Raw genomic sequence first — 23,351 nt, 5'->3', positions numbered from 1 at the left:
GCCAAATTGGAAGTTCGGCGCTTATTCAGGATTTTAAAGCCCGTAACGGATGGTTCGAGAACATCTGACGGCGAGGAGGAGAAGGCAATGTTGGCAAAGTGGAATGATGTGCAGGCTTTTACCGAACAGTTCCATCCAGAAAAGACTGGCTATGACAATCATCAACATGATGAACGATAATGTGATGCCTCAGCCTCGTAACACCTTACAAGTCAGAAAGCAACAGGTGTAAATTACGAGGTTTTTAATCAGCAAAAAGGATGAGGAGTCTCCAAAGAAGCAAAGATAAGCCACACCAGAGGTTAAGTTACCAACAGTCCTTATGGAAGGTGACTCTCCTTCCATAAGCCATCAATGACCATCAAAAAGGTAAATACAGCTTTATTTTACAGCACAGTTTATTTCTTTAATTACAGTCCTCATGTAATGTGCCTCTCTTTCCAAACAGCAAGTCCCTTTGACATTCGACCTCCAACGCCATTCCGTCAAGTCATCAATGACCATCACAAATGGAAATAAAGTGACTTTATGATACAATGCAGTGTATTTCTTTAATTACAATACCATTGCACATTTATTATGCATAGGATAAGGTAGGTTGTGTGTAGTTTTAAGGCTTATTTGGTTGAAAAGTATATTTTATGGAAACCCGGGAACGCATTATTCCCATTTTAATGGTTTCCTATGGGATTTTTTTTTCAAGATACACACTTTTCACCTTACACACTCTGTCTGGGAACCAATTAAGTTCGTAAGTTGAGGTCTCACTGTGTATATATATATATATATATATATATATATATATATATATACTACTAGTAAATTGATACATTTGTCCAATGGCTCAGCTCCTTTTTCACCGCGACCGACTGATACAAAGTCTGCATCACAGCAGATGGCGCAGTGAACCGATCTCACTGTCCCTCCAACCCTCACTCCTGAACAAGACACTAAGATACTTAAACGCCCCCACTTGGGCATGATCTCACCCCGATCCACAATAACCGCGTTCTCTAAACAGTTATCTCCAACCTGTAAATAAACATTCTAATTTCAATCACTAGATCGGTCGAGCTCTACCACCACCTCTTCACAATGCCACCAGCGATGAGAATGAATTGGTGCAAATTAAAGAAAATTTAACCCCCGCTTGTTTTACCCACCACAGTGACCAAAGAATCCCAATCAATTTGACCGTGAAGACAGAAATGCCATCTGAAGGCTGTCTAAAATCTAACCGTGGAACTTAAAAAACAAAACTAACATGACAGCTCCTTGGATCCCTTGACCCATCATTGTAAATTATGTAGCATCGATCCATAACCTAAGGTGCCTATATACATAAGTCCCTTTTGTAACCATGCCGTATCGATTCATATACTGAAACCTCTATGTCAGACTTACACTGTAACCTAGTTTGAACGGTATGCCAAATCACAGGACACACACTGTCTCTACCGTGTGAGCAGAGTTGGACAATTGGATTTTTAACAAACTGTAAAAACAAAACAAAAAAACATTTGTTTCTCTTCTATATACCCAGCTATCATCTAAAACTGACTCGAGAAGTAATGATCCAATTCCTTTTAACTTGATAACATAATTAAAGTACAACCGACACCATTTTTTTGTGTCCTGACATCAGAAACGTTTTATAGCATCTAAAATACCCAAAACACGCAGGCTGATATTTTTAGTCAAATGCAAAACACCAATAAAAATGACTTAAAGTATCCCAAAACTACTTCAAACCTCAGAAAGTTTCAGTTTCAGAAGGTCTCGCCCCCTTGTTTGTGACGTCACGCCAGTACGTCTTGAATCAAATGGCTTCAGATTCAGAGAAGATGCTTTCTTGTTACTCATCCAGTTATGAATATGATTCAAATAGTTCTGAAGAGGAAAGCATAAATGTTTGCAATCGATTAAAGAAGTCCTTCCGTCTCATTTTGAGGCTTCTGGACTTCAATGTAGCACCCAGAAAATGCACAAGATGGCACCCAAGCTCCGTTTGAAATGGGCTGATTTGTCTGCTGGGAATTTGTGTCAACTAGTCTCAAATAGTAGTCTTGGTGCAACACACAACGATTCACCATCACATTTTTTCCTTCTAATTTCGCCATCAGCACAGATCAACATGAAGTTTTCAGACCAAACAAAGTACCCAAAATGCATTGTGTGTCGCTTTCTCAGTCAGGCGCGTTCGTGACGTCACGTCAGGCATCGTCATCAACTCGAAAACAAGACTTCCTGAATACTAAATCAATTTATTCTCCTCCTCCTCCAGCCATTGTGTGACAAAACCGCTCTTAAATCAACATCAAAATGCATGCTACAGATACAGTGTGCTAGCTCTGGCCAGTATGCGCTTATCACTAGCGGTTAGTGATACTATGATTGGCTCGTGACTAGCCAATCGCAATTTGCGAAAACTCTGACGTTGCCAGCACCTTAGAGCAGGCCTTGGGTTGACAACTCAAAATCTGATCGGTTAATGCATCTGTTTCATCACCATTGATTTTTGTGCTTCAGTGCCTGAAGAACTGATTGTGAAGGCGTCCAGGTAGATTGGTGACCCTGGTAACCAATGATGGCTGAAATGTAATTGGTTAAATGCTTAAATACAAAAACACACACTCGGAAGCTGCACAACAGGGGAAAAGCAATGAAAAGAAGCTGAAAAACAATTTGGAATTATTTTCCAAGAATTCATTGTCAAAATAGAATTAACATTAGTCTGTGATTCAGATATTTTTAGGTCAGCAGAAAAGGCCTTGCATGCTTGACGGCCCACCACTGCCCAGGAGACATTGCTTCAAAGGCAGCAAGTAGTTGAAGAGCATTTTAAGTCATCAAAGTTAGCACATGAAAACAGCACCAAGATACTGTATGAGAGACAGTAAACGGTGTGACAAAACACAAGGGAACGTGCACAAAAGGTGCCCAAGAGCCAGCGAATGTCAAGAAAACAGTGTCTACTGACGAAGGCACACTACAGACGATGTGTGTCAACTACGATGTCCCAAATTCACAACCTTCCATCCCTGAGGCACAGCTCCCACACCACTCTCAACATCAAGGCTAATCTCATGTGAGGACCATCCATTGGCACAAATGGACAGAATAACATCACGTCCAGTGTTTCATGATTCTTAGTATCTGGGTGCTATCCAGTGACTGCTGTGAAAGGACAGCTGACAACATAGGAAAGTCTGTGTGACAGCTTGGAGAGACAGCTGACAGGAGGGAATAGACCCCACTGGGGCTGTCATGGGCTAGCTACCCATGGTGGCAGTCACCAATGCTGGTTCAGTTTGTTGGAGGCACCCGCTAAATGCTACAGAAAGAATACAAAGAAAGATACCCCTAGAGCCTGCGAGAGCGGGGGCGCAAGATGGCTCAATGACTGACAACACGGTTACCGACCCAGGAACGAACCTGACTACGAGCAAGAACATGGCACACGAGACAACGGCAGCAGGATACTCACTCAAGGTGTGCGTCTGTGGCTGGGCAAAAGTAACATCAGCTATCGGGTTAAAGATCCACCAAGGGAAGAGACAGTGCTTGGGAAAGCAGAGACAAGGGCCTCGCATTGACCAATATTTCTTACGAAGTCAGACGTCAAATAAGTCGAGTGAAGCACAGCGACGGGACGACAACCAAAGTTCGCAGAGTGTCTACACGACTGTCAGGGACGATTGTAATGCACTCACAGAACGAAAGGTGGAAGAGCCCACGCAACCACAGAGACCTCCCAAGGAGGACAAGATCAAAGGGCACAGACCAAGTGTGAAGTGGCCAAAAGCTATCGAGAAAAGAGAGTGGGAAACCGTCAATAACGATCTGACCAAAATCTTGGAGCAACAACTGGGCACAGCAGAGAAAAAGCTGGAAAATATTGGTGACATCATCTATCACTACGGGGAGGAGCGCTTGTACATCCGGAAAACCGCCAATGCAAGACCACCACCAACCAAATCCAGGAGGCAGCAAGAGATGGAAAGAAGGGACCTGCGAAAACAGTGGAAGAAGGCCTCTGATGCAGAGAAAGAAGGTCTCATGCTGCTCCAAGGGGACATCAAATGCCGGTTGGCAACCTTACGAAGGGCAGAAAACTTGAGAAAACATCGCAAGAACAAGGAACACACAAGAACACGGTTCTATAAAAACCCCTTCAAGTTTGTCAAAGACCTCTTCGCGGAGGACAAAAGCGGAATCCTTAAAACCTCCAAGCAGGAACTTGAAAAGCATCTGGAAAAGGTCCACCAGGACACAAAAAGGCAGGAAAAACTAGTTATCCCACAAGACATCCCCCCTATTGAACCACCAGAATTCAACCTCGAGACTGGCCCTCCAAAATGGAAGGAAGTGGACAATACAATACGGCGTGCAAGATCAGCATCAGCCCCGGGGCCAAATGGAGTTCCATATAAGCTCTACAAGAACGCACCAGATGTTCTGCATTATCTTTGGAGACTCATGAGGATTGTGTGGCAGAAAGGCATAATACCAAAGGCATGGCGGAGAGCCGGAGGCGTACTAATTCCCAAGGAGAAGGATGCGGCAGACATCAGTCAATTCCGTCCAATTCGCCTTCTCAACGTTGAGGGGAAAATCTTCTTTAATGTTTTAGCACGGAGACTTTCCACCTACCTGGAGAAGAACAAGTACGTCGATACATCTGTACAGAAGGCTGGCATCCCTGGGTTCTCTGGTTGCTTGGAGCACACGAGTATGATCTGGCACCAAATCCAAGCGGCAAAGAAAGACAAGAGAGATCTTCATGTCATCTTCCTTGACCTGGCCAATGCCTTTGGCTCAGTTCCCCATAACCTTCTCTGGGAATCCTTCAACTTCTTCCATGTTCCACTACCCATTACTGCCTTGGTAAAAGCCTACTTCGAAGACCTGCAACTCTGCTTCACAACACCTGACTTCACAACATCATGGCAGCGTGTAGAAGTCGGCATCATGGCAGGTTGTACGATTTCACCCCTGGCCTTCACAATGGCCATGGAGGTCATCATCAGGGCCTCAAGGTGGATGGTGGGAGGTGAGCGAACAAGGAATGGGATCCACCTCCCACCTATCCGGGCATACATGGATGACATGACCACCTTGACCACTACCGCAGCTTGCACCAGGCGGCTACTTGGAAAACTGCAGGAAAACATTAAATGGGCCCGGATGAAAATCAAGCCGAGCAAGTCACGCAGCATCTCAATCGTCAAGGGACAGCTAAAAAATGTGAAGTTCTGCATTGGTGATGACCCAATACCAACGGTGTCTGAGGAACCGGTCAAAAGCCTGGGCAGGTGGTACAATGCAAGCCTCAGAGACAAAGATCAAGTGCAGCAACTCAAGCAGGACATCACCAATAGTCTGGAAAACATCAACAAGACTGAGCTGCCAGTAAAGCTCAAGCTCTGGTGTCTGCAGTTTGGACTTCTCCCTCGGGTAATGTGGCCACTCACAGTCTATGAGGCCCCACTCGCAACTGTGGAGAAGATGGAGCGAACCATCACTAGATATGTGAAACGCTGGCTTGGTGTTCCATGCTGTCTGTCTAACATCGGCCTTTATGGCAAAGGGGTCCTTGAGCTTCCAATCACAAGCCTCACCGAAGAGTACAAGTGCGCTAAAATGAGACTTCAGATGACCCTCACAGACTCCAGAGACCAGAAGATCAGTCAAGCTGCACCCCCCCTATCAACGGGACGGAAATGGACGCCATCCATTGCAGTGCAGCAGGCCACAGCAGCTCTAAGGCACAGCGACATTGTGGGACACGTTCAGCTCGGAAGAGGGGGGTTTGGCCTTACAAACAAACCTTCTTGGCGTAAGGCTTCAACATCGGAAAGAAGGAAAATGGTGATAGCAGAGGTGCGCCGCCAAGAGGAGACTGAAAGAACTGCACGGGCTGTCTCTCTTGCCAAGCAGGGACAATGGATGAGGTGGGAAGGCCTGGAGAAGAGAAGGCTCAGCTGGAAGGATCTCTGGGAAATGGAGGCAAGCAACATTAGCTTCATCATCAGAGCTATCAATGACGTGCTCCCATCTCCAAAAAAAACTCCACCAATGGTATGGCGAAGATCCAACCTGTGACCTCTGTCGAACGCCAGGAACTCTCAAACACATCCTGACCGGTTGTAAGACCAGCCTCACACAACACCGCTACACCTGGAGGCACAACCAGGTCCTGAAGAGTTTGGCAGTTGTCCTTGAGAGCAAGAGGAATACCATCAACTACTTGCCAATGAGAGCCACCACGTCCAGCACAGCACCATTGACCTTCATCCGAGAGGGACAGGAAAAGCCCAACCATCCTACTGCTAAACCAGAAGTTGGACAGCTATCCAGGGCCCGCGATTGGGAGATGCGGGTTGACATTGGCCAGCAATTGGTTTTCCCAGCGGAGATTGCAGCCACCACCCTCAGACCAGACTTGGTGCTCTGGTCCTCGTCACTCAAGGCTATCAACATCACAGAACTCACAGTCCCATGGGAAAACTCTGTTGAAGAGGCCTATGAGCGCAAGAAGCTGCGCTACACAGAACTCGCAGTGGAGGCGCAACAGCGGGGATGGAAAACCAAAGTATATCCAATTGAAGTTGGATGCAGAGGGTTTGTGGCTTCCTCCACCATCAGGCTGCTAAAAGACCTGGGTATCCATGGACAGGCTCTGCGGCACACAGTTAAGTCACTCTCTGAAGCGGCAGAAAGAAGCAGCCACTGGTTCTGGATGAAGAGGAAGGACCCTTGTTGGGCTCATAGGTCAGCAACCTAAGACCCCCCCCCCCTACCAGCTTCTGAACATCTGATTGGGCATGGGACACAAGCTCAGGCGTGATCAACCTGTCGCTGGCCACCATCGATGAGGGTGTCTAGTGATTAAAAGGCCGAAACACCCAATGATTCTTTGGCACACGTCAGTAGTAGTAGTAGTGTGTCCCAAATTCAAAACCTCCCATCCCGGAGGCACAGCTCCAACATTACGTCCAGTGGTTCATGATTTTCTCTTCTCTCTCTCTCTCTCTCTCTCTCTCTCTCTCTCTCTCTCTCTCTCTCTCTCTCTCTCTCTCTCTCTCTCTCTCTCTCTCTCTCTCTCTCTCTCTCTCTCTCTCTATATATATATATATATCTCTATCTATCTATCTATCTATCTATCTATCTGTCTCTCTGTCTCTCTCTCTCTCTCTCTCTCTCTCTCTCTATCTCTATCTATCTATATATATATCTATCTATCTATATCTATATCTATCTATCTATCTATCTATCTATCTATCTATCTATCTATCTATCTATCTGTCTCTCTCTATCTCTCTGTCTCTCTGTCTCTGTCTCTCTTTATCTATCTATCTATCTATCTATCTATCTATCTATCTATCTATCTATGATGATCTATCTCTCTCTCTCTCTCTCTCTCTCTCTCTCTCTCTCTCTCTCTCTCTCTCTCTCTCTCTCTCTTTCTCTCTCTCCCCCTATATCTCTATCTCTCTATATCTCTATCTCTCTCTCTATATATATATATCTCTAGCGCTCTCGCTCTCTCTCTCTCTCTCTCTGTCTCTCTCTCTCCCTCTCTCTATCTATCTCTAGCTCTCTCTATATATATCTCTAGATCTATCTATCTATCTATCTATCTATCTATCTATCTATCTATCTATCTATCTATCTATCTATCTATCTATCTATCTATCTATCTATCTATCTATCTATATTTCTCTCTGTCTCTCTATCTATAGATATCTATCTATCTTTCTCTCTCTCTCTCTTTATCTATCTATCTATCTATCTATCTATCTATCCATCTGTCTATCTAGTCTATCTGTCTATCTAGTCTATCTGTCTGACTCTATCTCTCTCTTTCTCTATCTCTCTCTTTCTCTATCTCTAAATCTATCTCCCTATCTCTCTCTATCTCTACCCTCTCTATCTCTCTACCTCTCTCTATCTCTACCTCTACCTCTAAATCTCTCTCTATCTCTATTTATCTCTATCTCTATTTCTATCTCTCTGTATCTCTACCTACCTCTCTATCTCTCTACCTCTATCTCTACCTCTACCTCTCTCTATCTCTACCTCTAGATCTCTATCCCTAGATCTCTATCTCTAGATCTCTCTCTCTATCTCTCTCTCTATCTGTCTTTCTCTCTCTATCTTTACATCTTTCTCTATAGCTCTCTCACTACTGATGATGGCACACTACAGACGATGTGTGTCATCTACGATGTCCCAAATTCACAACCTCCCATCCCTGAGGCACAGCTCCCACACCACTCTCAACATCAAGGCTAATCTCATGTGAGGACCATCCATTGGCACAAATGGACAGAATAACATCACGTCCAGTGTTTCATGATTCTTCTTCTCAGTGATTCTTTGCCTCAAGGAGGTGGTTTTGTGGCCAGCAAAGAATGGTTTGAGAATTTTAAGAAGAGGTTTGTGACATTGTATGGTGAGGCTGTCTCTGCCAATAACGAAGCGGCTCGTTGTTGTGTCAAGAGTGCCCCAAGATAATAAATGAGGCGGGGCTATCTCCCTGAACAAGTGTTCAACATGCATGAGACTGGCCTCTCCTGGAAGAGGATACCATAGCGGAATTTCCTATTCAAGGATGAGGTAGGAAGGCCTGGCTTTAAGGCACGTAAGGACCATCTGACTCTCCTTATGTGTGGCAATGCAGATGGATTCATGCTGAAGCCCGTCTTCATCTACAAATCAAAAAATTCTAGGCCTTAAAAAACAAAAACAAAACTCTCCGGCCTGTCTGCTGGATGCACAATAAGAACGCCTGGTTGACGAAAGTCCTGAAATTGGACTGGTTTGTCTACTGCTTCATCCCACAGGCAAAGCTGTATCTGCCAGAGAAGGGGCTTCCCTTCTCTTAATGGACTGTGCAGGAGGGCATGCAACGGACCTCCGCTACGCTGGGGTTTGAGTGGAGTTTCTTCCCCCCAAAACCACATCATTCATCCAGCCAATAGATCAGGGGGTAATACAAGCATTCAAGGCCCATTAGTGTAGCGGACGAGGTCTTCACCTTGAAAAAAAACAGTGGAGGGAATATTCTCGGCGTACACTGAACGCCTGTTGGAAAAAACTCTGGCCCAAAGTTGTACACGGCTTTGAGGGTTCCTCTCCTGACAAAGTTCACCACTCAGCCATAGAATGGGCTGTGAAGCTGGCACAAACTGAAGGGTTGTCTGACATCATATTGGAGGATGTTCACACCCTCATTAAATACCACGCACAGACGAGGACTTGATCAAGATGACAAAATTGGCGAATGAAGGGGAAGAGGCGCTAGCAAAAGAAAAAAGGAAGACGTCAACGCTGTACCCTCCAGAACCTGCAAAAATATATGGAAAAAAAAAATACACCAATCATTGGGGGAAGGGGGTGCCTTATAGTCCGGTGCGCCTTATGCACCGGAAAATACGGTAGTGTTTTCCCCACAATAAGGCACATTTACAAGCATTTGATTTTCTTAAAAGCTGACAGTCCACTTTATAATACCATGCGCCTTTATGTACTGTATGTCTCAATAATCTGGTTTCTTGAACATAGTATTTTCAATGTCTATAAAGTGACTTGTTACAGCCATAGTAGTTGAGAAAACCTCTATTCCAGTGGTTTCCAGCCAGTGGTGGATTAAACTGGGTTCAATCAAACCCTTGGGGTTCGTGAGTCGGTGTCGGGGGTTTGGTGGATCCTCAGCCGCAGAGGTCCACCCCTCAGTGTCGTCTGCAGTTAGCAGGCACAGTCATTGAAAGAATGAGGATATTAAACTGGTGGGGTTCGGTGTATCCAACAAGATTAAGAACCACTGCTCTGTGCTAATAAAATGTTATTCCTTTGTCTAGTGCAAGGGTGTCATTTTTTGCCACAGGCCGCATTGTCGTTACGGTTTCCTCCTGGGGGCTGTGATAAATTTGGGGAAGCCATTAGAATGTTTCAATCCCTCCACATATTACATATAGAGCACACAACAAATTCATGAATAACTAGTTTTCAAATTTGAAGTAAAAAAATAATGACTCTTATTGTTGTTTACATTGGACATTAACATTTTGGTTTGGACTTTAGCAAGCGTCATGGAATTTCACACTATTTTATATAATGCAGTCCACCCAGTATACAAAAACTGTTTGAAAATCGGCTATTATCAATACTTCTGAAACTCCGAATACGGTGGTCTTTATGAATAATACGGTATTAATATTTTAATGAATAGAGTATTTTGGGAAACTCTGCAAAGCACTGAATCCACAAAACATGAAGGTGGCGAGAGATTGTTCTCTTATAATAAATGTGAACAATTAAATGATATGCTTGCGGTGACGACACAAACCAATTGCTGAATATCTAACTAGATTTAGATTTGTTCTTACATGGCTGAAGTGAGGCTGGGAGGGGCAACAGTTACCATGAAAATGAGTATGATGTTCCTTTTACCATCTGCATCCATAGTACAAAGGTCAGTTTTGCTCTTTACCGGGGCGGCTGGTCCCTGTCATCCACAAATTGTGGTGGTCCACTATATAATAATACACCTGTTAATAGGCCACATAAAATATTTTGCTCACAGTTGGCACTTTTTATTTTTTTTTATGCTACTGTAATGTAATTTTAATGACTGTAATTTGTTTTACATTTTTTAATCTAATCATAGCAAGTTGCAGCTTATTGAAACAATATAATTTGATTCTGTTTTTTTAAATACACTTACATAATACAGGTCATGATTGAGGTGAGCATGTTGACATCCATTTTGGAAAATGAATTGCCTCAGGTATTGTTAGAAATGTAATAAGATTTAAGAAAATTCTTCTGATGCAGCCATTGGGTTGTTTTATGGAGTATGATTAACTTTGCCAATTTACAATGCTGTAGTTGTTCTATGCTAACCTATTTTCCATTTTGCACAGCTCCAGCTGCGGTTTCATCAGGACTTAAACCTCTTTAATCACGACGACAGCTCAACAAAAAACAAACGCGGCGTTCTACCCAAGCATGCCACAAATGTCATGCGCTCGTGGCTTTTTCAGCACATTGGGGTGAGTTTTGATGCGCGTTGGTTGGTTCATTTGCCAACCTAGAAATACAAAATCAACACAAATGTCTTTCCTCCCTTCATCTGTAGCATCCTTACCCAACAGAGGATGAAAAGAAACAGATAGCCACCCAGACAAATCTGACACTTCTTCAGGTCAATAACTGGTGAGTCAAGTTTCCCTAATTAGCCCACAAAGATCCTTCTTTTCTCTCCCTATTGTTTTAAACATCTCATGCATTTTAACATAAGATATGAATTTCCAACATGTGGGTTATATTAACTCGACTGGCTTGCTCTTATTAATGTACTGTATGTTTTGCATGTGTCTCTTGCAGTGTCTGAAACTCATTACAAAAAGTTACGGGACACCAGGGCAGACAACTCTGAAAAGTTACCTGCCCTGCCATAAAGTTGCCGGCCCCATTTTTCACAACTTGAAACACAATAAAACGACTAATCCCAAAAAAAAAAGCATTTTTGCAAAGTATTAAGCATTTTTTTTTAATGATGTACCCTCCCACAAATGCTCCCTTACTTAATTTATCGTAAATATCCCTTGATGATGATTTTGCTCCAGTTGTCATTTGTCCATACACTGTTCGTCACGTTGCACAATGCAATGTTTGCGTTGCATCGTCTGTTACAAGCCACGTGAACTCCTCTTTCCACGATGCTTTTAATGTATGTTTACGTTTTGTAGCGTCATAAATGTTCTTAGCTTCTTTTAAATCTTTCTTCTGGAGCTGAGGTTCTGTGCATCTACTTTGGAAAATGATATGCAAATGCACGACCTTATAACGCTTGGGAAAGTCTGGAAGCACGAAGCAGGCTTCTGATGATATAGTTTGCAAATTGACAAACAAACCAAAATTCCAACATTTCCAAACCGAACAAAGATTTCGAAATCAGAATAATTTATTCAGATTTCGAAATCTTCGTTGAAACGTTTGCTTTATTTAATAAAGCAAACGTTTGATTTGAAAAAAATATTTCGTTTTTTTTGTTGTTTTTTTCTCGAAGAAGTTGTCGGCCACGCAGGCGGAGACGCTTTGTAAGTTGTACGCACAATGTAAAAGTTGCACGCCCCGGACGTCCGGGCAGGCATTTTTTTAGACACTGGTCTCTTGGGAGATATGAGAGATCTGGCCTCATTACGCCGCAGTTTCATAACTCAAGTATACTCAATGCCTGTGGAAAGAGAATCACGCTTTGGAGAAAACACAGAAACTACATGCTGCCTTGTGCTTGCAGGTTTATAAATGCTCGAAGGCGGATTCTGCAGCCCATGTTGGATGCCAGTTCCTCTGAGACGCCTAAAACTAAAAAGAAGACTCCTCAAAACAGGCCACTGCAGCGCTTCTGGCCTGACTCCATTGCCTCTGGAGGTGGCACACCGCAACAAGTTACAATGCCAGATGGTATGAATAAAATATTACAACATGATGTTTTACATTCTCACAGATTTGTCTTATTTAGATTTTATTTAATTGATGAACTGGTTTTTGGCCAGTCATTTACAGCAGGCGTGCCCAATCTTTTTTAACCGAAGATCTCGTTTTCAAGTCAACCAAACTTTGCGATCGACCGTTACCACGCACACAGGCATTACGCACGCAGGCACATAAGTATGCCATGATGAGCAGCCATAACGGCCCCAAACGAAAAAGAAAAATATAAAGTTCATATTGTGAAAAGGAAATCTCTTCCGACCTTGGTTGGGACACACTTTTGCAGCATGTTAAGTGAAGGAATATTGCTACCGTCATTCACACGTGCCCTTTTAAAATGTTTCTCCTGCAGCTCCATATTCCTTTTTTTTTTTTTTGCCAGTGCCATCGATGGATTGCAGATGACACAAACGGAATAAGAACAATTTTGACCAACACATTTCTGCTCGGACATTCAAGTTCCTTGACGTTTTTTAGGTACAATGGTGACGATGAACGTGGAGGGTCTCCACAGCCTGACGTCGGATGGTGCGACACTGGCAGTACAGCAGGTGATGCTCGGAGGCCACAGTGAAGATGAATCTGAGGACAGTGGAGAGGATGACGACGATGTGGACATGGCTGGGCTGGGTCTTGACCACAGTGAATCACTCCAGTAGATAACACGCACGAGCATCATACACTACAGTACATGTCCATGCAAAATACAGAAATGAGTCTGCAAAAGCGAGCACGTTTTTGGATGATCATTGTTCAAATGGTCACACACATTTGGGTTTATCCAGAGCACAACACGGGATTTGTGGGAATAGTCCCAATCTTCCTAAAATCCACATTTTGCCGTGCGTGTTTTTCCGAAACTGTTTTTACTTATTTAGTTCCTGTAGGCGATTGCACTTTGTATATTTAAGCAAGAAAAGAAATCGAATTCATCAGAAGAAAGTGTTAAACACCCGAAGCAAGTTTGTAATGCTACATTCATCAATATTGACAAAAGTCATGTCTTTCTTCACCCCTGTCAAATTGTAAGTTTGGATGACAACACTTTAAAGTTCTATTGTTAGGGTTTGTCTCTTTTTGCATGCTTGTGTTTTGAGTAGATATGTGCAAGACTGACTCCACAGCTCTCACATGGACCTCTGCAAAAGAGCAAAGCTCTTGGGAGTTTCAAAGTTAAAGGCAGATGCTTATTTTTATATTCATACACATATGAAAATTGTTTTTTTTTTCGTTTGTTTTTGTTCCGTTTGTAACAAATGTTGATGTACAGATTCACAAAAGCAGCAACCTTGTTTTCCAAGGTTCTTTGTGAAGTTTTCTTAAAAAATTGGAAAAAAATAAATTGGTTTTAAACTTAAAACTGTGTTCTGTATTATTTTTCTTAATAGTACGGAAAAGAGCAAAAATCTAACTGATTGGTCCAAATAAATAACAATAAATTGCCTCAGACTGCAATTAGCATGGATGAGAATGAAGAATCAAAGAATGCTCCTGGAACAGCCTTTGAGTTCATGTATACTTACGTAAAACCTTGCAATCTTGTGTCAAATATTGTAAGTAAATATTTGTGGTAAGCTTTGTAAAAAAATAAACGTGAAAGTAGAAGCAAAACATAGTGATTAATTACAATTACAGAAAATTGTGTGATTAACCCTTACACGGACAGAGGTTTATATCTTGGACATCTTGTGATGTCAGGAAACCAGTTATTATTGGTGCATGAAGGGGTTAATTAGTTCAACTTAACCGCTTGACAGCCTGGTTTTCTTTTTATCAAGTATGATGTTTTGTCATGTCTGTTTTGACTGAGAGCTGCCCATTTTGGATTTAGAATCTTTTTTCGCTATATTTCATCTATCAAATGGGCTCACAGTCTCCATTGAAAAGGTGATTCAGTTGATAGTTGCTGTATTTGGAGCTTCTTCCCTCTGTAAAATAAACAAGATGAGAATATTACAATTTCCTGTGAATTTAAAATGAATATTTCTTGTAAAATGTCACTAATATGAGTCTAATTAAAAAAGGAAGGTATATAAAATGAGGCTTATGCATCTTTGATAAACACTGCATGAACATTTGAAAACAGATTGAGTCATTGTGAGTATATATATATATATATATATATGTATATATATATATATATATATATACAGTACGTAAGTATTTTGCTCACATTGAATTTAATAATCTGAAAACATAAATCTTAAGGTTAAAACATTTGTGTGAGTGGATTATAAAATATTTATCACTCCAGGTTCCTTCCGCATTCCCAAAACATGCATGCAAGGTTAACGAAATACTCAAAATTGTCCCGAGTTTTGATTGTGGATGTTTATTTGTCTCATTGTGCTCGGCAATCGGATGGCTACCGGTTCAAGGTATCTCCTGCCTACCCCTCCAAGTGGCGGGATGGGGAAACGCCGGATCTCAGTCCCCTGACGCAGATAAACGCCCACTCGCCGATAGGGAAGGAGGTGGGGTCTCATCAAAAGATAAGGGTGCCCAGCACTCGCCCCGCTGGAACGGAATGGAGTGAGAAGAGCCACGCCACGACCCTCCTTAAACAATAATCAGTTGAGGGCCCTTCAGGGGCCCCCACTGGGAATGAACCATGTGAGGCACCAGCAAGAGTTGTACCCAGTATGGGACTCGGAGGCAGGTGCAAGTCCCTGACGGGGGTTAATTGCCCAGGAGAAGGAGGAGGAGAAAGAAGAAGAGGAGCAGGTGGAGGAGGAGAGTTAAAGTGACAGAAGACAGAATGGCCTTGTGTGGTGGGATGCCTCCGAGTAGTGCGAGGTCGGAAATGCCGGGGCTCATGGGCCCCTGATGCAGCTAAATACAGTCAGTCGTGTGTGCTCCTTCCTCTAATGCTACACTGGTGACCCCGATGTTTGAAATGTTCCTGGCCTCCGCCACTTGCAGCCGCCACCTCAAACATGAGGCTGCACGAGTTCTGGCAGAGCGACCTGGCTTCGTGTTTTAGCATGTGGAAGCGCTTTACCACGTACAAGGAATCACAACGTATGAGCCAACCGACTACACATCATGTGATGCAACTTCTGCGCGCCCCTCCACAAAGCGGGCAGTGACGTGCAGTCTGTGGAGGCAGGGGAGGCAGTGCCTCACCTGTCATCATGGAAAGCTCTCATGGAAATATCAAATGAAAAAATAAATTAAACAGTTATATGTATTTAGTGATTTGTACTTTAAAGTTCTTGTCCATTTAACTTCACCGTTTTAGGATTTTTTTCAAAATCGCTGAATTTTCACATTTACGTTCAAATACTAAGTAGAGACGAGCAGTGAGGCACCAGCCGGCTGATCCTCACCATGGATTGCGCAATCACTATGCTTTTCTACAGTTTAGCTGGTGTATATAATGTAGAGTCATTTTACATTATAAACACTGTACTACAGTGTTTATTTTGTTTTATTTTTATCAAAACGCTGTGCGTAGGTGAGGCACACAGTTCTCCCGCCTCATGACAGGCAGGGGGCGCTTGTGATTCCAGAGATACTTCTTACTCCACGTCTGCAGAATAATAGAATTAGAGACAGAAAGCTACAGTAAACAGTTAGCAAGTAAAGTGCAACCCTGCAGTCATTTTTTCGTGTTGCTTGGCCTCACTTTCAGAATGGAGGATTACATATCTAAATTGAAAGAATTTTCTAAACTGGACTTTCAATCGAAGCAGGAGGTAATAATTAAAGGAAGACCAACACCGGAGCTAAAAGGTTTGCTTCAGACAACGGGACACAATACTCGCTCTTTTCAGGCGGACTGGTACACACGAAAAGGCTGGCTGTGTGGATGTCCAGCAAGAAACCGCCTTTTCTGCTTTTCCTGCCTTCTGTTCTCAACTTGTGACAATGTCTGGACTCAAATGGGATATTGCGACCTGAACAATTCACAACGGAGCCTCATCAAAAATGAGTGAAGACTCAACATCAGCATCCACAATGCTAAGGTAAAGGAGAACCGGGAGATTTTAAAAGATCTCATCAATGCCACCTGCTTCCTTGCCAAACAACAGCTGGCATTTCTTGGAAATGATGAAAGTAAATGCTCTGCTCATCGTGGCAACTATGTTGAACTATTACATGCTTTCGCTCAGAAAGATGACCGGCTAGCGAGTCATTTTGGGACATCCACTATATTTTCTAGCCTGTGAAACAGAATACAGAACGATTTAATTGAAGCAGTTGGTGATGTCATTAGAAATGACATTAAAAAGGAGATCGGTGCAGCCCCATTTGTTGCTGTAGAAGTAGACGAGATTGTCATTCTCAGCACTGAAAACATACAGTCGGAACAGGACTGATCAAGGACGACTTTCTTCACTGGCAGTGATCTCCGTTGAGACGGAGAGACTTTTAAAACTGAAGAAAGATAAGGAAGGCTTCTACAAAGAAGTTATCGATGCCTTTCTTCAGAAGGAGCGGCGCATGGACTAAAGGTAACACGATTAAAAACGTTTTTTTTTATTATTTTTTTCTCTGCTACAGTTTGTATATATAAAGAATGCTGACATGAAATTTTAAACAAAATATGTTAACTGTTGCCAATCAAATGGTGAATAAACTACTCTGTAGAGTTCATATGTTTGTAAATCTGACTATGATTACGTCAGTGCCTCACCAGCCAGGAACCTCACCGCACGTCACTTAAAGCGGGAAATACAAGATGCTCAAACAGCTGCTGCTCAGAAGATTCACTTTATCGGGCTCAGAGAGCAGACAGGCTCCTTTCCTTTCCCGGACTGGGCGATGGCATGGCAGTGGATCTCATGGATAAAATGCTATTAACGCTTTTATGCTCGGATGAAGGTGGATTTCTTTTCCCGCACATTTTCCTCCGACAGCTACCACCCTCAGTGCACGCTGTGTCGGCCAACTAAGCGTACCTGGCCACCAGCGACTATTGAGGTTTGGCAGAAGAAGCATATCAAGTGCGACTGGATACACGGCGGTTCACCGTGCAACGCGTGATGGCCGAACCCCTTCGTGAGGCGGCATCAAGCATCGATCAGACCCTAGTGGCCGGAGTGGTCACAGAGAAGCGGCGCAAGAAGGCCTTCTGCTTTTTACACCAGTGGTTTGGCGGCAAGGCTCGGCATTGCGTACCCCCCTGCCCCTACGAGGCTCTGGGAAACTCCAGCACCGGCGTCCAGTAGCAGCCGTGGGTGCCGGCAAAGAAAGTGAGTTGCTTTTCATCACAGACTCCTTGTCAGGAAAAGGTTCCCTGGTGGACAACGGATCGCAGGTCAGCCTCCTGACACTCCCAGCCGCGTACAAGGCGGAAGGTGGATGCGGGCCTCCTCTGTGTGCAGCTAACGGCTCGCCCACCATCAACTTTGGTTCCAGGTCGGTGACTGTGTGCTTCCATGGACAGGATTTCCAATGGAATTTCATCGGAGCCTCAATCACAGTTCCAATAATCGGCACAGATTTTCTATGTGCAAATGGACTACTTATTGATATTGCACCATCTTGTTTGCCACTTTTCCGTGTGAGGCTGGAGGGCTTGGACCATTAATGCACACATTATATTTAGCGTCAGGTAATGTTTATGAACAGTCGGTAGGCAGTCGCTAACGACTGCCGCCTTTTCCAATGCTGATACTTAGCATGGGGTTGAGCATTTCATCCCCACTGTTGTTTTTGCCCGCGCATGGCAAAATTGGCAATGGCGAAAGGGGTGTTGTCAGACAGGAAGATTGTCATTACTGCCGGCAGGGGACGTAGCCATTCTTGACAGACGCCCAACTTCTGCAGCCCTCTGCCAAGGTATTTATTGAGATTATATGCAAACGTCAGTGATACATTCGTAAAACATAGTCTTCTTGATTTGTATACCACGCCCCTGGACATCCCAAGCACCAATAACGATAAACAATAGAATGTCGATTTTTTAATTAGTTGTCTTTCCCTGAACCGATAGATTTGTAACCTGGCTAATGACCTCTTAATGTGTTTCCCAAGTCCTAACTTATTTCCTGTGAAGGGGTGGACCGAGTACTAAATCAGTCCAAGGCCAGATCTCCTACATGAAGACGACAGGTGAAGAGGCTGTGTCTGTTCACCTCAGATTGACCCAAGGTTTCTCTGTGCTTCCATTGTGGGCTTTGTGTTCGGCAGCTAACTAACCTTGAAACTTTTAAATACGATAACTTCTCTTCTGTCTATTCTCTATCAGGAGTTCGCTACAATGGAGCAGGTGCCTGGGAATCGTGAGGTGTTCCAACAGCCCGTGGGCCTCACCATTACACATGGTGCCCAAAAGTAACGGTTCCTGGCGGCCTTGCTGTGATTTTCGTCGTCTTAACATCATAACCACACATCATAACCACCCATTCCGCACATCCAAGATTTTTCGAAAGTGTTTGTACCGTCTGCACTGAGGTCAGCCCGCTTTGTATTTGTGCACTGTGATGCATTCAGCAGGGGGCGTGTGTAAGTTAAGAATGTTTTGGCGCACTTTGCGATACTTAATAATAATAATAAATTTGATTTGTAAGCACCTTTCAACACTCTCAAGCTCACTTTACAGTCACTGGATCAGTTTTTCTGTGAGTGAGCAGTTTGTTCAGATTCACTTGTTAGCAGTTGGAATGAAGACGTGTGTGTGTGTGTGTGTGTGTGTGTGTGTGTGTGTGTGTGTGTGTGTGTGTGTGTGTGTGTGTGTGTGCGTGTGTGCGTGTGTGTGTGTGTGTAAGCTCTCAGTCGTACAGGAGTGGTCCATCGATGAAAAGGTTTCTTCAGCCGTCTTCTGTACTTTTTTGAAGGTATCGGACGTTTCGCTTCTTATCCAAGATGCTTCGTCAGCGAATTAAAGTGTAAACCGCAATGGTGGGGTGAGGTTCAATTTGGATCATTCGTACAAGAGACTGCTGAGGCAACATAGACTTCGTTATGCTGATGAGGTGATACCAGAGCAAATGGGGCAATCAGGCCAGTCATAGACCTCATACTCAGGCAGGACAATAGAAGTAATCAGTCAGGACGATAGAAGTAATCAGTGGAGGCGCAGGGACTAGTCCTCTGCTCCCCCAACCTGAGAGCAGGGACCAATTATAGCAGAGTCCGGCACCGCCACGTCTGAACAGTAGTGATATATATAGGGCTGGAACTACCAGTAAGACTTTAGTTCGCTGACAAAGCATCTTGGATAAGAAGCGAAACTTCTGACACCTTCAAAGAAGTACAGATGACGGCTGAAGAAACCTTTTCAACAATAAAGACGTGTGTACAGTCAGTCATGTGTGTTCATTCCTCTACTGCAGGCCTGGCCAACCCGCGGCTCCCGAGCCGCATGCGGCTCTTTGGCTGATTTCATGCGGCTCTTAAGGGGCCGACTCGTGAGGGGCGTCCACATGACAAGCGTATAAAAAGTTTGGCGCTGGCGCTGCCATTCATCCTCTATGTACCGTAATTTTGTGACCATAGCGCGCGCTGCACATTTTGGAGAAAATTTAAGACTTTTAAGGGCACCTGAGAATCGTGAAGACTTTTAAGTGCACCTGATAGTCGTGAAATTACGGTATCAAGCTGACCATGTGACGTTAACATGCATGTGCGTGTGATGTAAATCAATCATTTATGTCGTAAACCACGGGTGACCAACCAATCAGAGACTCGAAACAAATTGTTTACGACGTAAACAATTCATTTGCGTCAAGTTCGCTCTCAAAATGGCAGGGAAAAAAATGCACAGCAAAACGAAAATATGAAGACGAACACAGGATGTTTTTAACAGAGTGGGAGAGTTTATATTTTTTTGTTGAGCGTAAGGGCAAGCCATTCTGCCTTATATGTCAGGCGTCATTGGCGCATTTCAAAGCGTCAAATCTTCAGCGCCACTTCAGCTCACTCCATGCGAACATCGACAAAGAATTCCCCAAAGGGACTGAACTTCGCAAGCACAAGTTGGTCACTTTAAAAACTCAGACTGAAAAGCAGATAATTTTTTTTCCGAAAATTTACAAAGCAACCAGAGACCGTAACGCTTGCATCATACCAACTGGCTTGGAACATTGCACAGTCCAAAAAGCCATACAACGAAGGGGAGTTTATTAAGAAATGCCTCAGTGTCGCTGTTGAAATCTTGTCTCCTGAAAATGATAAACTAAAACAAATGGTAGCAGATTTCCAACTGTCCCTCCACACTGTTGAACGCGGAATTTCAGATATTAGCACCGCTATTGAATCACAGCTGCACTCTGACCTTCAAGCATGTGAGTATTTTAGTGTCGCATTGGATGAAAGTTGTGACATACAAGACAAGCCTCAGTTGGCAATATTTGCACGGTGTGTGACAAAGGATTGTGTCCTCAAAGAAGAACTCCTTGATATTGTGCCATTAAAAGACAGAACCCGTGGCATAGATGTGAAGGAAACAATGATGGCTGCATTTGCAAAAGCAAATCTGCCCATACCAAAACTGACTGCAATAGCCACGAATGGAGCACCTGCCATGATCGGATCTGTGAACGGGCTTGTGGGGCTGTGCCATGCTGACCAATCATTTTCTGAGTTTTGGAATTTCCATTGCATCATCCACAGGGAGCAACTTGTGTCTAAATCATTGAATTTAGAGAAGGTCATGAAGCCTGTGATGCAAATCGTCAACTACATCCGCACTCATGCGCTTCACCACAGACAATTCAAGAATCTCATCACTGAGCTGGACCAAGGGCTTCCAGGTGACCTGCCGCTGCACTGCACTGTGAGGTGGCTGTCAAAAGGCAAAGTACTTTCTTGCTTTTTTGAGCTGTTGGATGCCGTGAAACTGTTCATGGAAGAGAAAGACAAGGACTATCCCGTGCTCTCGGACCACGAGTGGATTATGGATCTGGCTTTTTTGGTCGACATGCTGTGTCACCTGGACAAACTGAACCTTACCCTGCAGGGTAAGTCAAAAATAATTCTGCCTGACTTGGTGCAAAGTGTGTTTGCGTTTGTCAACAAACTGAAGCTGTTCAGGGCGCATATTCAAAAGGGAGATTTAACACATTTTTCCACTCTGCTAAAAGCCAGCGGGCAAGTCACCAGCGACACCTTGGATAAGATTAATTTAAGAGTATTTAAAAGGTGAGACTTGTAATAAATCTGTCTGAGCAGAGGTCTGTGTGCGTGAGGGATGGGGCGATGGAGTGTTCATGTGTGCCCATGTTTATCAAAGTCAGCGTTATTGTCGAATATGCTCATATGCATGACATACAGCAGAGATGAAATGACTGTGCTCTCGGACCCAGCGTGCAAGGCACTTATAATGACTTTAACAAACATAATAAACACAAAAACGCCAATTTGCCGGGAGAGAGAGGGGAGCCGCTGCATGTTCACGCGCCGCCATCTTGATGTGGCTCTTTGCAGTAACATAGTAAAAAATGTGGCTCTTAGTCTCTGACTGGTTGGCCACCCCTGCTCTACTGCTACACTACCACACATCGTGGAAAACCACAAGTTTTAATACTAATGAAAAGCAGCCTGAGATTGGACCACTAGGATTTACAAAATATACAGGGCGTACGTATGCTTAATAATAATAATAATAATAATAATACATTTAATTTCTAAGACCCTTTCAAAACTCTCAAGGACACTTTACAGTCACTGGATAGCTTGTGCGGGTGAGCAGCGGCAGACATTCGCGCCAGCGTTCACTCTACCCGGAAGTAACACAGCAGCAAAGTTATGAAAGGAAGAGGAACTCGCCTATGAAGATACATTTTTCTCCTGGAATTGGAGTTATACTCCAAAAATGACCATACTAGAAGTTGAATAGACCAGACAGTTTCAGAATAATGAAACACTCGACATGATTTTGTTCTGTCCGTTTGTGCCAATGGATGGTCCTCACATGAGATTAGCCTTGATGTTGAGAGTGGTGTGGAAGCTGTGCTGGGAAGGTTGTGAATTTGGGAGACATCGTCAGTAGTGCTCAAAAGACTCATTGGGTGTTTCGGCCTTTCATCACTAGACACCCTCATCGATGGTGGCCAGCGACAGGTTGATCACGCCCACGCTTGTGTCCCATGCCCAATCAGAGGTTGAGAAGCTGGTGGGGGGCGGGGTAGGGTCTTAGGTTGCTGATCTATGAGCCCAACAAGGGTCCTTCCTTTTCATCCAGATCAGTGGTTCTTAATCTTGTTGGAGGCACCGAACCCCACCAGTTTGATATGCTCATTCACCGAACCCTTCTTCCACTTACTGTGCCTACTAACTGCAGACTAGACTGAGGGGTGGGCCTTTGTGGTAGAGGATCCACCGAACCCCTCGGGTTCGATCGAACCCAGGATAAGAACCACTGATCTAGATCCACTGGCTGCTTCTTTCTGATCTAACTGTCTGCCGCAGAGCCTGTCCATGGATACCCAAGTCTTTTAGCAGTCTGATGGTGAAGGAAGCCACAAACCCTCTGCATCCAACTTCAATTGGATATAGCTTGGCTTTCCATCCTCGCTGTTGCACAGCCACTGCGAGTTCTCTGTAGCGCAGCTTCTTGCGCTCATAGGCCTCTTGAACCAAGGTTTCCCACGGGACTGTGAGTTCTGTTATTTAGACATTCTTGAACGAAGGGGACCAAAGCACCAAGTCTGGACTTAGGGTGGTGGCTGATGTGAACATCTGTTTAAAATTGCTGATAAAACTGTTTTGATTTCATGAGTTAACCAGAAAACAACTACAACATAGTAGGACTAACACAAAATAAAACTTCAGTCAGACAAGCAAATATTGAAAATGTACCAGTATTTGGAAATTGTGTGGGAGGTCAATCTGGGCATCTCTGTTTATAAAAGCTTTCCCTGGGATAAATGGAATAAAATGGATGGATGTTTTGT

At 43.8% G+C, this 23,351-nt stretch overlaps 2 protein-coding genes and 1 long non-coding RNA gene across 12 annotated transcripts in view; 2 read left to right on the top strand and 1 right to left on the bottom strand.

The window, feature by feature from the left end:
- The window catches only part of LOC148894569 (homeobox protein PKNOX1-like), a 32,780-nt gene extending 18,913 nt beyond the window's left edge, over positions 1 to 13,867 (top strand). For 8 of the 9 annotated variants that reach the window (XM_089002171.1, XM_089002169.1, XM_089002173.1 and 5 more), the window contains 4 exons: positions 10,932 to 11,060; positions 11,147 to 11,223; positions 12,311 to 12,477; positions 12,985 to 13,867. In XM_089002171.1, coding sequence (XP_088858297.1) covers positions 10,932 to 11,060; positions 11,147 to 11,223; positions 12,311 to 12,477; positions 12,985 to 13,166 — 555 coding nt within the window. In that variant the 3' untranslated portion in view covers positions 13,167 to 13,867. Of the gene's footprint in view, positions 1 to 973; positions 6,775 to 10,931; positions 11,061 to 11,146; positions 11,224 to 12,310; positions 12,478 to 12,984 lie in introns of those variants that run through there. The other variant, XR_016115710.1, reaches the window with a different exon arrangement.
- A 147-nt stretch (positions 13,868 to 14,014) lies between these two features.
- Positions 14,015 to 23,351, bottom strand: part of tmprss3a (transmembrane serine protease 3a) — a 46,519-nt gene continuing 37,182 nt past the window's right edge. The window contains exon 13 of the mRNA XM_089002236.1: positions 14,015 to 14,435. Coding sequence (XP_088858362.1) covers positions 14,400 to 14,435 — 36 coding nt within the window. The 3' untranslated portion in view covers positions 14,015 to 14,399. The remainder of the gene's footprint in view (positions 14,436 to 23,351) is intronic.
- On the top strand, positions 15,832 to 19,035 carry LOC148894568 (uncharacterized). Of its 2 annotated transcripts, XR_016115716.1 has the most exons (4): positions 15,832 to 16,475; positions 16,856 to 16,964; positions 18,490 to 18,606; positions 18,704 to 19,035. It is a non-coding gene; the product is annotated as an uncharacterized LOC148894568 (long non-coding RNA). The 2 variants fall into 2 exon arrangements; XR_016115715.1 differs by having other exon boundaries at positions 15,832 to 16,964.

This window comes from Hippocampus bargibanti, linkage group LG08, assembly GCF_051943395.1.
Source record: "Hippocampus bargibanti isolate YZ-2025 linkage group LG08, ASM5194339v1, whole genome shotgun sequence".
Lineage (NCBI taxonomy): Eukaryota > Metazoa > Chordata > Actinopteri > Syngnathiformes > Syngnathidae > Hippocampus > Hippocampus bargibanti.
Note: the sequence above shows the minus strand (reverse complement) of the source record. Positions and strands in the feature narration are given on the sequence as shown.